The sequence below is a fragment of the Zingiber officinale genome, chromosome 3B (genome assembly GCF_018446385.1).
Source record: "Zingiber officinale cultivar Zhangliang chromosome 3B, Zo_v1.1, whole genome shotgun sequence".
In the NCBI taxonomy this organism is placed as follows: domain Eukaryota; kingdom Viridiplantae; phylum Streptophyta; class Magnoliopsida; order Zingiberales; family Zingiberaceae; genus Zingiber; species Zingiber officinale.
In genome coordinates this window covers 8,594,483-8,606,321 of record NC_055991.1, presented here as the reverse complement: position 1 = coordinate 8,606,321, position 11,839 = coordinate 8,594,483, and the positions used below count along the sequence as shown (strand labels likewise).

General features: G+C 35.8%; 2 protein-coding genes across 2 annotated transcripts; one reads left to right on the top strand and one right to left on the bottom strand.

Annotated features, from left to right (window-relative positions):
- Positions 1-64: 64 nt before the first annotated feature.
- LOC122055811 (cathepsin B-like protease 2) lies at positions 65-3,456 on the bottom strand. Its single transcript, XM_042617448.1, has 11 exons — positions 3,170-3,456; positions 2,706-2,759; positions 2,504-2,584; positions 2,255-2,411; positions 2,090-2,094; positions 1,942-2,016; positions 1,719-1,844; positions 765-983; positions 558-671; positions 431-466; positions 65-345 (listed from the first exon to the last, which is right to left on the bottom strand). The coding sequence occupies exons 1-11, from the start codon at positions 3,239-3,241 to the stop codon at positions 211-213; spliced, it is 1,074 nt and encodes a 357-aa protein (XP_042473382.1). The 5' UTR covers positions 3,242-3,456; the 3' UTR covers positions 65-210.
- A 325-nt stretch (positions 3,457-3,781) lies between these two features.
- LOC122054655 lies at positions 3,782-10,539 on the top strand. Its single transcript, XM_042616100.1, has 9 exons — positions 3,782-3,935; positions 4,162-4,232; positions 5,571-5,733; positions 6,001-7,013; positions 7,474-7,647; positions 7,728-7,844; positions 9,478-9,657; positions 9,764-9,810; positions 10,027-10,539. Exons 1-9 carry the CDS (start codon positions 3,782-3,784, stop codon positions 10,373-10,375), a joined length of 2,268 nt encoding a protein of 755 aa, XP_042472034.1. The 3' UTR covers positions 10,376-10,539.
- The last annotated feature ends 1,300 nt before the right edge of the window (positions 10,540-11,839 follow it).

The window sequence follows — 11,839 nt, the reverse complement described above, 5'->3', positions numbered from 1 at the left end:
CTCGAAATGTATCCATTAGGGAATCACCTTCGTTTGCAAAAAAAAAAAAAAAAAAAAAAAAGGGTTCGATGCTTATGTTGATTTGATAGATATGTCAATAATACGAATGACAGATTTGAGCAACAATGTGTCCTGCTAGATTTAAGGTTTAACATCACGAGAATATATTTGTACACATACGGCCATTTTGGCAGAGGGGGAAGTGAGGAATTAAGAACTGGCATCACCTTCTGAATCATCAGAAGCATAATTGACGGCCAAGTTCTTCGTCGAAGGCATCCCCGCAACAACATTCGCCTCGATACCGCACTCGTTCATTCCCCTTGTAATCTTGAAGTAACCATCCTGTGTAAACCAAACAATGAGTAAGTTAGTCGAGAGTAAGAATCGAAACCGAGTGGTAGTTTCATCCGTCTAATTTTGCACATACCTCACCCCATTCTGTGTTCCATGAGTTTGCAATAAGCTGCACGTTGAGGAAAAGAAGAAACAGCTCAAATCAGAAATGTTTTAATAAAACAGAAGAGTTTCAGGAAGTGGATGGTTTATGATCGGACCCAGTAGTCTTCACCCTCCTCGCTGGTTCCCCATCCGATCAGCTTCACAGCATGACCACCCATCGGGTAACCTGTGAGGTGCTTGTAGACTCCTGACTGGTAGTGAGCAAAATCCTAAGCACCGGGAAGATTGTAAGGTTATCGAAACATTGTAGAAATGATCAAGTGACACCAAACCAGAAGGGAGAGGCTATGAGAATGGCATACCTCATAAACTGTGAAATCAACTTCCACAGGTCCATTTGTGTAGATCTCGGCCATGATATCCTCTGGATTCGAGTTTACTCTATATGCATCGACTCCAAAACGCTTATTTTCCCGCCAGATGAGGTCATCGACTTTACACTTTCTTTCACATTTGGGAGTTGGATATAGAGGTTCACATCCCGGATGAGCACATCCAATGTCATCAAAATAGGGGTCACACTGCAACATCAAGCATAATTAAGGTTGTCAGAGAAAAGGAGCCATATAATAAAACAGTTCCTACTCTCATTTTGCAGAAAATTAGGGTGGAAAAGCCTTTGATGCTATAAGAAAGTTGAAAGCATAAGGGTAAAGATATTGCTGCCTTCAAATGGGCAAATTCACTTATTTTATCGACAAATTAAACAAAAGCATATTCAAGTTGTTCATCCTCAAAAGTTAAAACTATTCTCACCAAACCCTCATTTGAAGTCCTTAATACATACACATGATGTAGAGACATTAACAAATGGAAGTCCTGTTATTTAAGCTCCCATTAATGTTTATTCTCACTTGAAATTCACAGAATTTGTACATTTTCATTTTCCATTTCTCTACTTTATATCAGAAATATTATTGTATTTGGCACGTCATTAAGCATTTAAGACTATAGCAGTTGTGTTCGTTTTGATTGTCTAAAACTTCAAAAAGAAGCATAAGGGATACATAGGAAAAAATCATAGAGACAAGACCAGAACAAATGAATGCTAGACAAGACAAAGAGGAAACGTAGGAAAAATCATACATAGTTTCAAGTATTCAGCACATCATCGAGCATTTAAGAATATGGCAGTTGTATTCAATTTGATTGTCAAAAACTTCAAAACAAGGGATACATAGGAAAAATCATACCAGACAAAGAGGAACATAGATACTAAAGAAATTTCTAAAGAGTTGTAAGAAAAAGGTGGTTACCTTATCAGTAACCACGCCATGGCGCACAAAGTATTTCCATGCGCGTAGAGTATACCCTCCATCACAGCCATATCCACATAAAAACCCACAGCATGACAAAAGGTCATTAACCGAAAGAGAAATATTCTGCAAATTAAAAGCATGCCTTGTTTATATCAGCTTCTACTACACCAAAAGGTTGTGTTTTATTTATTTATTTCAAAAGAAAAGGAGTAGGTCTTACAATGCCAAAGTGAATGCAGAAGCGATCAGAAAGTGATTCTACGGCACCAAAAGCCCAGCAAGAACCACAGTGGCCCTGCCCGTGAAGAAATTCACATATTTTAACTTGTCTCAAGTCAACAATAGAGGGATTAAATGAGCCAACTTACCTGGTCTGTTAATTGATCAGTAATCCATCCATATAGTTGCAACAGCTCAAGACAGTTAGTTTCTCATAACAGAAGTGTGCAACTTTTTTAAAACAATAAATAAAATCTTATAATCAACAATAACAACAACAACAACAACAACAACAACAACAAAAGACAGCTGACCGAGTATTTTTCCAATTGTGCTACACTGGGGCCAAGCTTTTCTTGCATCAAATTCCTTGGGAAGGTTTAAAGATTTTGGATAGGTCTTTGTAGGAAGAACCATCACCTCATTGGAAGGCATAGGCTTAACCCCGAGAATATGCTTGAATTGCTCAACCTATACAAAAGGAACCATGAAAAGTAAGCAACTACAGATTTATGAGACTCAGAGTTCCATCTGACTCATTAAAATTGGACTCGAGAGCTCACCGTATAGTTTTCGAGACGAGGATTAATGGAAGCTTTCCATCCAGCTTCAGGGTTAGCATTAATTTTTTCAATGATTGAATCCTGTGTCAACCAAGGAATATCACTATCTGATACTTGTAAGAGAGAATAAAAAAAATAGAAGAATCATCCCCCGTTAACAGAATTCTATTTAGAACCATTGTCCAATAGTGAGAATGGGCACCTGAATGATCTTTGACTCTGACCTGAGCTGAGGCATCGGCTTAGCTGCCATCACCTGTAAAAGAATACTCATTCAGGAAAGTGACAGTCTAATTTCTGATCCGATTCTTAAAGCAGAAGCTCAGCAAGGTCATCAATCACCAAAGTTTGACTACAGCAAGTGTGCAGTCAAATAAATTGAGTGGGGAAACCAAAGTTTGAAGTGTTTATAGTGGAACTATGCAAAAAAAAAAAGTTTTTTTTTCAAACGATTAGCAAAGACACTGTGTCGTAAAGTAAAACAAGAAGAGAGAAAAACAAGATTGTCTCAAGGAACCAAAACCAAGCCCACGGAAATCCTTCATCGACGGAGCCCAGGAAGCACGAATCGGCAGCGGTCGGTTGCGATCGGGATGGCGATTAGATGAAATCAATCCTCCATCGCCCAAATCGCAACTAAACCCTAACAAGAGCAGAGAGATTGACCTGCTGCTGGCGATGAAGCGCCATGGCCAAAACAAACAGGAGGAACAAGGAAATCAAGCGCCGGGACGTCATCGTGCTGCAACCGCCTCTTCCTCTTCCGGATGGAGATTAGATTAACGGGACGGGGAGGAGCAGGATGAGAAGAATCTGGTTTAGCTTAGGATATGTTGTATGTAGATGGAACCATGGAGGGCGGAAGGAGAAGCAAAGGTCAGCGTCGTGACGCCATGAGAGGCGTACGGGAGAACGCAAAGTGAGCGCCACGACCGTGGGAGCTGGCTCAGTGTACATGGGTGCGTCGGACGAATCGGAGGTTGACACGGCGACGGGCGGCGGCTGCTGAGTGCGGCGAACTATCGAATCGGATCGATTCTAGAATAATAACAAATATTATTATAAATTTAATAAAATCTGGAGAATAAAATATCAGCCGTACAAATGGCAAAATGGCGGCCCCGCAGGACCTGAGACGCGAAGGAAGTTTGGGTCGGAAAGGAGGGGACGCGAAACTTTACGTATTTATTCTCGTCCATAAACCCATACTTCGGTCCCCCTCGCGTGGGGCCCATCTCAGATATGACTATTTTCTCCAGTGACGACACAGGTACGACAATGGGTTCAGTTTTCGCTGGCGCGATTTCCTCGGTTTTCTTAGTGCTCAATAGTCCATTAATCATCGACCCATCCGTCGTGCTGGTTCATTTCTTCCTCGTTCGACTCGAAGGGCCTTCCTCGCTCACCGCCGACGATCATACCGATCGATCCCGTTCGTTCTTCTCACTTCCTCCTCCTTCAATTTTGTCCTTCTCCATAGATTCGTTTTCTGGTTGACACCCTTATCGGTTGATCGGTTGATCGGTTGGTTATTGTGCCGATGTTTGTCCTCCTCTAGTCCTCTTCGGATTTGATTTTTTTTTTCCTGACCTCTTTGTTCTTGGATTTGTGTTACGATTTGTCGATTCATTAGGTTTTTTTTATTTTTATTTTGGCAGGGCGGTTTGCGATTGAGCGATACATGGATTTCAAGGAGGTTTTTGCATCTTTGCAAGAAATTTTTCCACAGGTCAGACAACGGTTTCCTGTCTCTTTGCGTTCTCTAGCCCTATGCGATGTGCATGTTTTGTTGCCATACTTAGATAGGTTGTATTTTTCTTGAGAATATAAAGTTTAGGTATTATCTTTATTATTTGTACCATTGTATGAAATTTGTTGAATCATCCATCATACGGTGAAAGAAGAAAAAAAAGCTGCAGGTTTTTCAGATGGAATTGTTATTCATGTTGCACAGGCAGAGATATGTATTGACGAGATTGACACTGTGTTGAAGTTTGAAAATTTGGGATAACCTAAATGCATTTTAATTGTGTAAAGTGTTTTAATTGAAGAGAATCTAAAAATTCTTAAAGCACCAGAAAAGTTATCTGAGTTTATCAATGATCATCATAATTTGATTCTTATAACACCTAGTTTGGTTTCATTTGGTGAGTTGCGATCTAATAAAGAAGCTTTATAAGGTAATATAGGTGTGCCAATATTAACTTGGGTTTAAGCCTTTTGATCTAGTAGTTGAATCTAACAAGTTAATGGGTCACTACTTTTATCTAAGGAAGTCATAACAAATGGTATTGGAGCATTTCTAATTTTAGGCATGGTGAAATTTTAAAAAGAGTTTCTGATGTGATGGTGGAGCCCCCATCAAGTTTCAAATGTGGGCCATCATTGGTGATTCTAAGCTATGAGTTAGACTTTGAGTATTGATGAGGACATCAAGCCTTAATTTATGGAGAGTGTAATTGTCTAGTTTAATCCTACGTGTTGAGTTTTGGGATAATAATGCTACTACTAATTCATGTTTAAGCATTTTGGGCCAATGGGGGAGCTTGGAACTAAATGACTAACTTCTCCCATCTAAGCAGTAAGTTTACTGAATAATTTAAGTTCTTAGGTTGGTTAGGGTGATTGATAATGTTCATAGGTTGATTATAGCATGCAAGTGATTTGCTTATGTATTTTAGAGACTGTGTCCTGTAGTTGAATTTTTCAGTTGTTTCAGGTGTTCCATTAAGCCCAATGTGCTTGTACTTATTGTCCCCTATTGATCTTATCATGCTTCAATTTTTTGATTTCATCATTAAGTTAACAGCTAAATTAATATACTATGAAGACACTTAATGAGGGAGACAATTTTCTATTGGTACTGATCAAATACATTTGAAGTTGGAAATGGGTTTACTTTGGAATTGATTAGATTATTTTAGAACATGATTGTATTTTAATTTTATGTATTGCCTTTATTCTTCAAAAACTTCAAGCAATTCATATTTTGAACTCTAGTATTAAATGTTAGCTGGTGATGTTAGTGTTGCATAACATTATCTATGATTTGTTCATATCCTTACAGGTTGATTTGCGAATATTGAAAGCTGTTGCTATTGAGCATCCTAGTGATGTTGATGCTGCAGCTGAATCTATTCTTGTAGAAATTCTACCATCTATTGTCTCTTTTCACGAAGCATCATCCACTCCACCAGATGCAAATGAAGTGGCTCATGCCTCAACTTCAAGTAGTGTTTCTTTTGTTCTCTGTTTGATATTTATAAATTTTCTGCTATTAGTTCTGATTCTTTTCTAGGTATAGACCTAATTACTAGCATAATTTAAATTGTGTTATGATGCTAGTTTTATCTGTCTTTTTACTTTTCTACCATTTTATTGTCTGTCCTGCAAAAATTGTGTTGAGGAAAAAAAAATATTTTGTTGGATATAATACTAGTTTCCAAACTATTTTGCTGTTTTTATGTAGTCAGTTATACTATTGTTTGATTCTGCAGCTGAAAAGCATAAGCAGCCTATGTTTTGTGAACATCAAGAAGAGAAAGAAACTACAAATCATCTGTCAGACAAAGATCCAGTTGTTTGGGAAAATACAGTTTCGAGTTGTGGTTCAAGCTCTGTTAATACTGGGTCATCATGCATTGTGGAAACAGGTGCTAGAGATTCACAGGTTAGCCTTGCAAATTACTCAAGGGAACTGGAGTATCCAACATCTGATATTAATGCTTTAGAGGAAGTAAATACAAATTCCAGCTCTGAAGGAAATGTTAAAGAGAATGAACTTGATCTAAACCATGGCGGAGTTCTTCCTTCAAATCCATTGTTTGAACAGTTTGTGGATGCTCTTAATGATATAAGCCAGGACGATATTGTTCCCATTGGTAGTTCCAATCTTGCACAGGAAGATGAATGTCCTTCAGGGCAACATGTCATACAACCATCAATTGAAAAATCACATACTGCATCTGATGATATGCATGAAACTTCTCAAGCATTATGTGATAAAATCGCTATATCATTTAGATATGAACATCAACAATTGAAAAAATTGGATATCAATTTGAATTCTATTGATCAACATCCGCAATTGGAATCACTGGATATTGATTTGAATTCCATAGCCAAGGAGCAAATTATGAGTGGTGGGAGCTACATTTTAGATGGTTCCATGGAACAATCTGGATTTCCAGTTCAGCCTCTGAATACTCTGAACTTCTCTGAATTGGTAACATATGATTCTGTTTTAGATTACGATACCTCAGGTCCATGTATTAAAGCTTATGAAATAGAGGATTCTGAGGGTCGCGCTGTCAGTGAGTTTGCAACTGTCACAAGTGCATTTGAAAAGCCACTCTCTAAGTTTTCTGATAAGGGTGCCACTGAATTTATATCTTCTGAGAATGGGTTGCTACCTACTAATGACAATCCACCAACTCTGCTTACACGATCAGGTCATTTTGTCGATATTGAATTGCTTGCGGGTATGATTTCTGATGCTAAAGACAAAAAGGTAAAAATCTTATTTCTTTATATTCTTCTGTTTACTCACTGTTGCTGCTGACTATTGAGAAAATGTTCTCTACAAGAGGTTGTATGAACTCTAGTGCCTAGACTAGATAAGTTCTAGTTGGGTAGTTATAGTTAATTTTCTTTAATGTATTGGAGTCAGAAGAATGTTTGTTACCTTGGTATTATTAACCTTTTGTAAAGAAATAATTGTCCTCATCGTAATAGAAGGTTTTACATTTTTTGTTTCTCTAATATGGGGCCTCTTATTTGAAGTCATCCTGTCAACTTTTGATCCTGTTGCTTAGCCACCATATTCTGTTTTTCTGCATTGAATTATCAGCTTTTATGTTGCTATTATTTCTTGTAAACTTTTACTTTTCTATTGTAGGTTAGCAATAGTAGAGGTATTGTCCGAATATACATCCTGTTTGAATTGCTTTAATACTTTAAAGTTGTTGCAGGATAGTCTGTTATCTGCTGTGGAATTAACTGGTAATTTGATGAGAGATGTGGAACTTCTTGAGGAGAGGAGCAAGCATGCTAAAGAGGCAGCCTCTAATGCTGGCGAAGATATTCTTTCGAAGACTGAGGAACTTAAGATAAGTGTAGTACATGCAAAGGAAGAAAATGACAAGGTTGTTGGCAAAATCTGATAATGTGCTCAGGATATTTATTTCTAGTGGTTGTTTACTTAGATTTGTGCTTTATTTTGTAGCTTGGCGGAATTATTTATGGTGAGAAAGCTATATTAGCTACTGAAGCCCAAGAACTCCAGTCCAGACTACTCAGTTTGTCAAATGAAAGGAATAAATCTCTTTCCGTGATTGAGGAGGTTAATTGCTGACACTTTTCTTTGAAGTGTATATATGTTTGTTAAGCTACTTGAATCCTTGAACAACACTTAAATCTATTTAGTTGTGCATCCCTTTTCTATGGTGATTAAACTTTTCCAGTGTTATGGCACCTCTAATGGAAAATTATGTCATTCCAAGATTCAATGTTCTTGTACATATCTATGGCATTTTATATTTACAGTGTCTTTCCTAATATTTTACTTGCCAATCTTCTATTTTTCTTGTTTAACATAAGCTCATTGCTCCTCATGCAAGATGATCCGCTGTTTGTAGCTTGTAGTTGCAAAAGAATTAAAAGAAGATAGAATGCTATGCTCAAACAAGGCTCTATACTTTTTTTGTCTTACTAAAATCTTTGTTCCAATGTTGGTATTATGTTTTTGTTTTGGTTTACAATGGAAACTTATGCATTTCCCCCTTCATTATATTTCTTAATTGATTGTAGATATGAAAAGGAAAATATAACACGAATACATAGATCAATCTATTTTTAAAAATATTACCAGCAAAATTTTGAAGAAAAACATACTTATGCAGACTATATATGCAGATAGTATTAAAATATTCAACAAATACATTGTTTTTGTTATCAAAAATATTTGTCACTTGAAAAATAAGTGTTAACACTTAGAAGTAATATGCTCAATTGATTGTAGATATGAAAAGGAAAATATAACGATAATACATAGGTTAATATATTTTTAAAAATGTTACTAGCAAAGTTTTAAAAAATACTTATGCAGATTATATATGCAGATAGTATTAAAATATTTTTTAAAAATATATTTCTTTTGTTATCTAAAATATTTGTCACCTGAAAAATAAATGTTTAACACTTGCAAGTAATAAGCTAGTGAATATGTTAATTTAGAGCTTAAGTTAATTTTGTTTGGTTTAAATGAACCAAATAGGCTTTTGACTATAGCAACTGATGGCCTTTAGTACATGCTATCTTGTTTTACAATAGGGATAGTGTTCCCTTGCTTTTGTTGTTACTGGATTCTTCATATTTTAATATTTGCTATCTTATTGATATGAATTGTTATATCCTAACTAGATGTAGTGTCCATACATTATCCTTCTTCAAAAATAAAAATAAAAATATCTTATTGTTATGAATTTTTCTACCCTATATGGAAGGACTAGGATTGGGAGAGAAAGGGTTATAAAATTACAAATGAAGAGCTCCATCATTCATGTGCATCTTTTGTGTTCCTTACCCTCATTCCCATCATATTTTCCATTCCATCCTTGTAGACTAACTCTTAGTGCAATCTCTGATACATGCTTTATTTTTTTAGTTATTTTGTTTTTATTAATTGCAGTTACGCCAATGCACACCTATGCTTTCTTTTTTATTAAAGTTGTGCTGATGCACACCAATGCTGCTTAGGAAATTATAGTATTCTATAATTATAGAACACATTAATCATTCTATGTTTGTTCAACTTAACCGCCATTTTAAATTGAGATATACTCTGTTTAACTATTTCCATGTAATAAAATAATGAGCTATATTTGAATTTAGAATGAAATTTATATATCTTGCAGGATGCAACTACTTTTCTTATAGAACTAAAACTGAATGTATGAAATCTAATTGTTTTTCAGATTCATCAAACCCTCATGGCACGCATAACTGCTTTGAATGAGGAAATCGCAGCATCTGAACAAGAGAAGCTTGAGAAGGAAGCTGCAGCTCAGAGGGTTCTTAGCGAACAGGAAGTCATCATGGCTTCTATAGTGGAAGAGTCGAAAAAGCTGCAAGAAGAAGTGGAAAAGAACTCCAAGGTAATCTGTTTTTCAAGCATAAAAATAAATTGCAAGATCGTATACTGCTCTGGGAAATTAACAAAGCTGGATTTCACTTCATTTCTTTTCAACTTTTTTGCTACAGTTTAGGGAATTTTTGATGGATCGTGGCTGCATGGTCGATATACTCCAGTAAGTTTGGTTTCTCGCATTTTATTTTTAAGTGCACTTGAACATGCAAGCATTTTGGTATCATTACAAATTATTATTTGACAAAAGTTTGATGTGGAATTGGGGCATACCTCATTCCATCCCAAAACGAATTGTCATTGAGTTTGGAGTAGTTTTATATTTCGTAGTCCCATGACCATGTAGTTTCGATAGTAAAGTATTGATCTTCTGTTTCAGAGGTGAAATTGCTATCATCTGTGAAGACGTTATGCTGCTGAAAGAAAGACTCGATACTGGTTTACCTTTAGGTCGATCTCTGCGAGGGATGCCTTCCAGCTTGTCTGCTTCTTCAGGCTCATCACACAGCAGGAGCAAACACTCGTCGTTGGACGTGCCACTTGAGCTAGAAGGTAGCACAGAGACCCTTTCGATTCACAACAACATCGTCGTGACACCTTCAAGCACCGAGCAAGCCAAGCTGGTGACTAAACATCCCCTTCAAAGCAATTTCCTTGGCTGCGACATTCGCAGCGCATCTGTCACTGACAATGACGGCTGGGAATTTTTAAAAGATGATATGTTCTGAATCTTATGAGAGTGGAAGAGGCTACAGCTTGATACGTTGCTTATGGGTTAAAACAGTTTGATTTCTTGTCTGAATGTAGTTCTGTTGGATCCCAAACTTGCTATATTCTGTACAGTGTTAAATTTTGTGGAGTAGAGAAGCTGTGTATTTACTTGGATGAAAAATGTGAAGGAGAGGGATATAAAAATATATACAAATTGATAAGTTTAATTAAAACACCCTTCAAAGGTTTTTTAACCTCATTTAACAAATAATGATGTGATAAATGTATTCTATCACACATTACTTACCCATCCAACTCAAATAATATTAAAAAATAAAATAAATGTTTTAAATTAATGCCTCGTTTGGGGACTATGGTCAAATATTAACTAATGTTTAATTTTACATAAACAAAGAAGCATTTCAGCATTTGTAACGTTAGAATATCCAATCGATAGATTCTGAAACTCCAAAACAAGAATATGAAAAAAATAATGAATTTTGTCTGTAAAGAATCCATACACATTTTTCATTAATGGATAATATAATCTAATACAGAATTGTTCTGCTCTTCTACGGCTTTGTTTACTCCGAAAGATGGAAAAAAATTGACCGTACCTGGAAAAAAAAATCCGTAGGAAGTATAAGAGAAAGATAGGAAAAAAAAGAGAAAAGAACAAGAGGAAGAGGAAAAAAGAAAAAGACAAGGAAAAATGGACAGACGGACTTGTGCGGAGCCGCAGGTCTAGGCTGTGCAAGGCGATCTGACTGGGAGGGAAAGGGACGGAATTAGTTTAGTTTGATTTGGACGGATAAAAAACTATCAATTTTGGAAGGATTCATAATTCTGTTTGCTCATCTAGATAGAAAATAATTGGCCTTTTGTTTTTACCAAGTAAATATGTTCAAGTTTTTATTTCCGTCCGGTTAAATAAACATAGTCACATATTCTAAGTTGTGATACTTTTTCGGTTGTATTCATGAATAAATTTAATGTTTAACTTAATAAAAATTTATTTATCTTCTTTCAATACACATAAGATTAATTAAATGAATAGACTTGAACAACTCATTAAACTAAATAAACAACCTTGAATACATGTATTCAACTCATTAATGTTCGTAAATAATATTTCTTAATACAATTTTTATCAACATGCTAAATTGATAAAGAAAGTTTAAAAATGAATAAATAAATTTATATTTTCAAACTCAATAATCAACTAAACAAACTTGAAATGTAAAAGTTTTAAACAATCAAACAAGCTTGATAACATTTAAATGAACCTAGCTCAAGTCAAGCTTAAACTAAACTCAAACTCATAAAAAGAAACTAAGTCAAGTTTGAACAATCATTTCAATAGTTTGATTTATTTTAGGCTCGGCTTGTCTTGGCTTGGCTCGATTATCTTATCAAATATATTTTTTATCCCCTCGGGATGATCTACTGGCTAGCACATGAGGTGCTACCAATTTGAAGTC

What these genes read in the sequence shown, in the direction of transcription:
- LOC122055811 (XM_042617448.1), bottom strand. Translation starts at nt 3,241, where the DNA reads ATGACGTCCCGGCGCTTGATTTCCTTGTTCCTCCTGTTTGTTTTGGCC. An exon ending in CAGAGTCAAAGATCATTCAG is followed by an intron (nt 2,585 to 2,705) that starts GTGCCCATTCTC and finishes TGGTTGACACAG; the next exon opens with GATTCAATCATTGAAAAAAT. An exon ending in TTGATTTCACAGTTTATGAG is followed by an intron (nt 672 to 764) that starts GTATGCCATTCT and finishes CCCGGTGCTTAG; the next exon opens with GATTTTGCTCACTACCAGTC.
- LOC122054655 (XM_042616100.1), top strand. Translation starts at nt 3,782, where the DNA reads ATGGGTTCAGTTTTCGCTGGCGCGATTTCCTCGGTTTTCTTAGTGCTC. An exon ending in TGCAAGAAATTTTTCCACAG is followed by an intron (nt 4,233 to 5,570) that starts GTCAGACAACGG and finishes ATATCCTTACAG; the next exon opens with GTTGATTTGCGAATATTGAA. An exon ending in GGCTCATGCCTCAACTTCAA is followed by an intron (nt 5,734 to 6,000) that starts GTAGTGTTTCTT and finishes TTGATTCTGCAG; the next exon opens with CTGAAAAGCATAAGCAGCCT.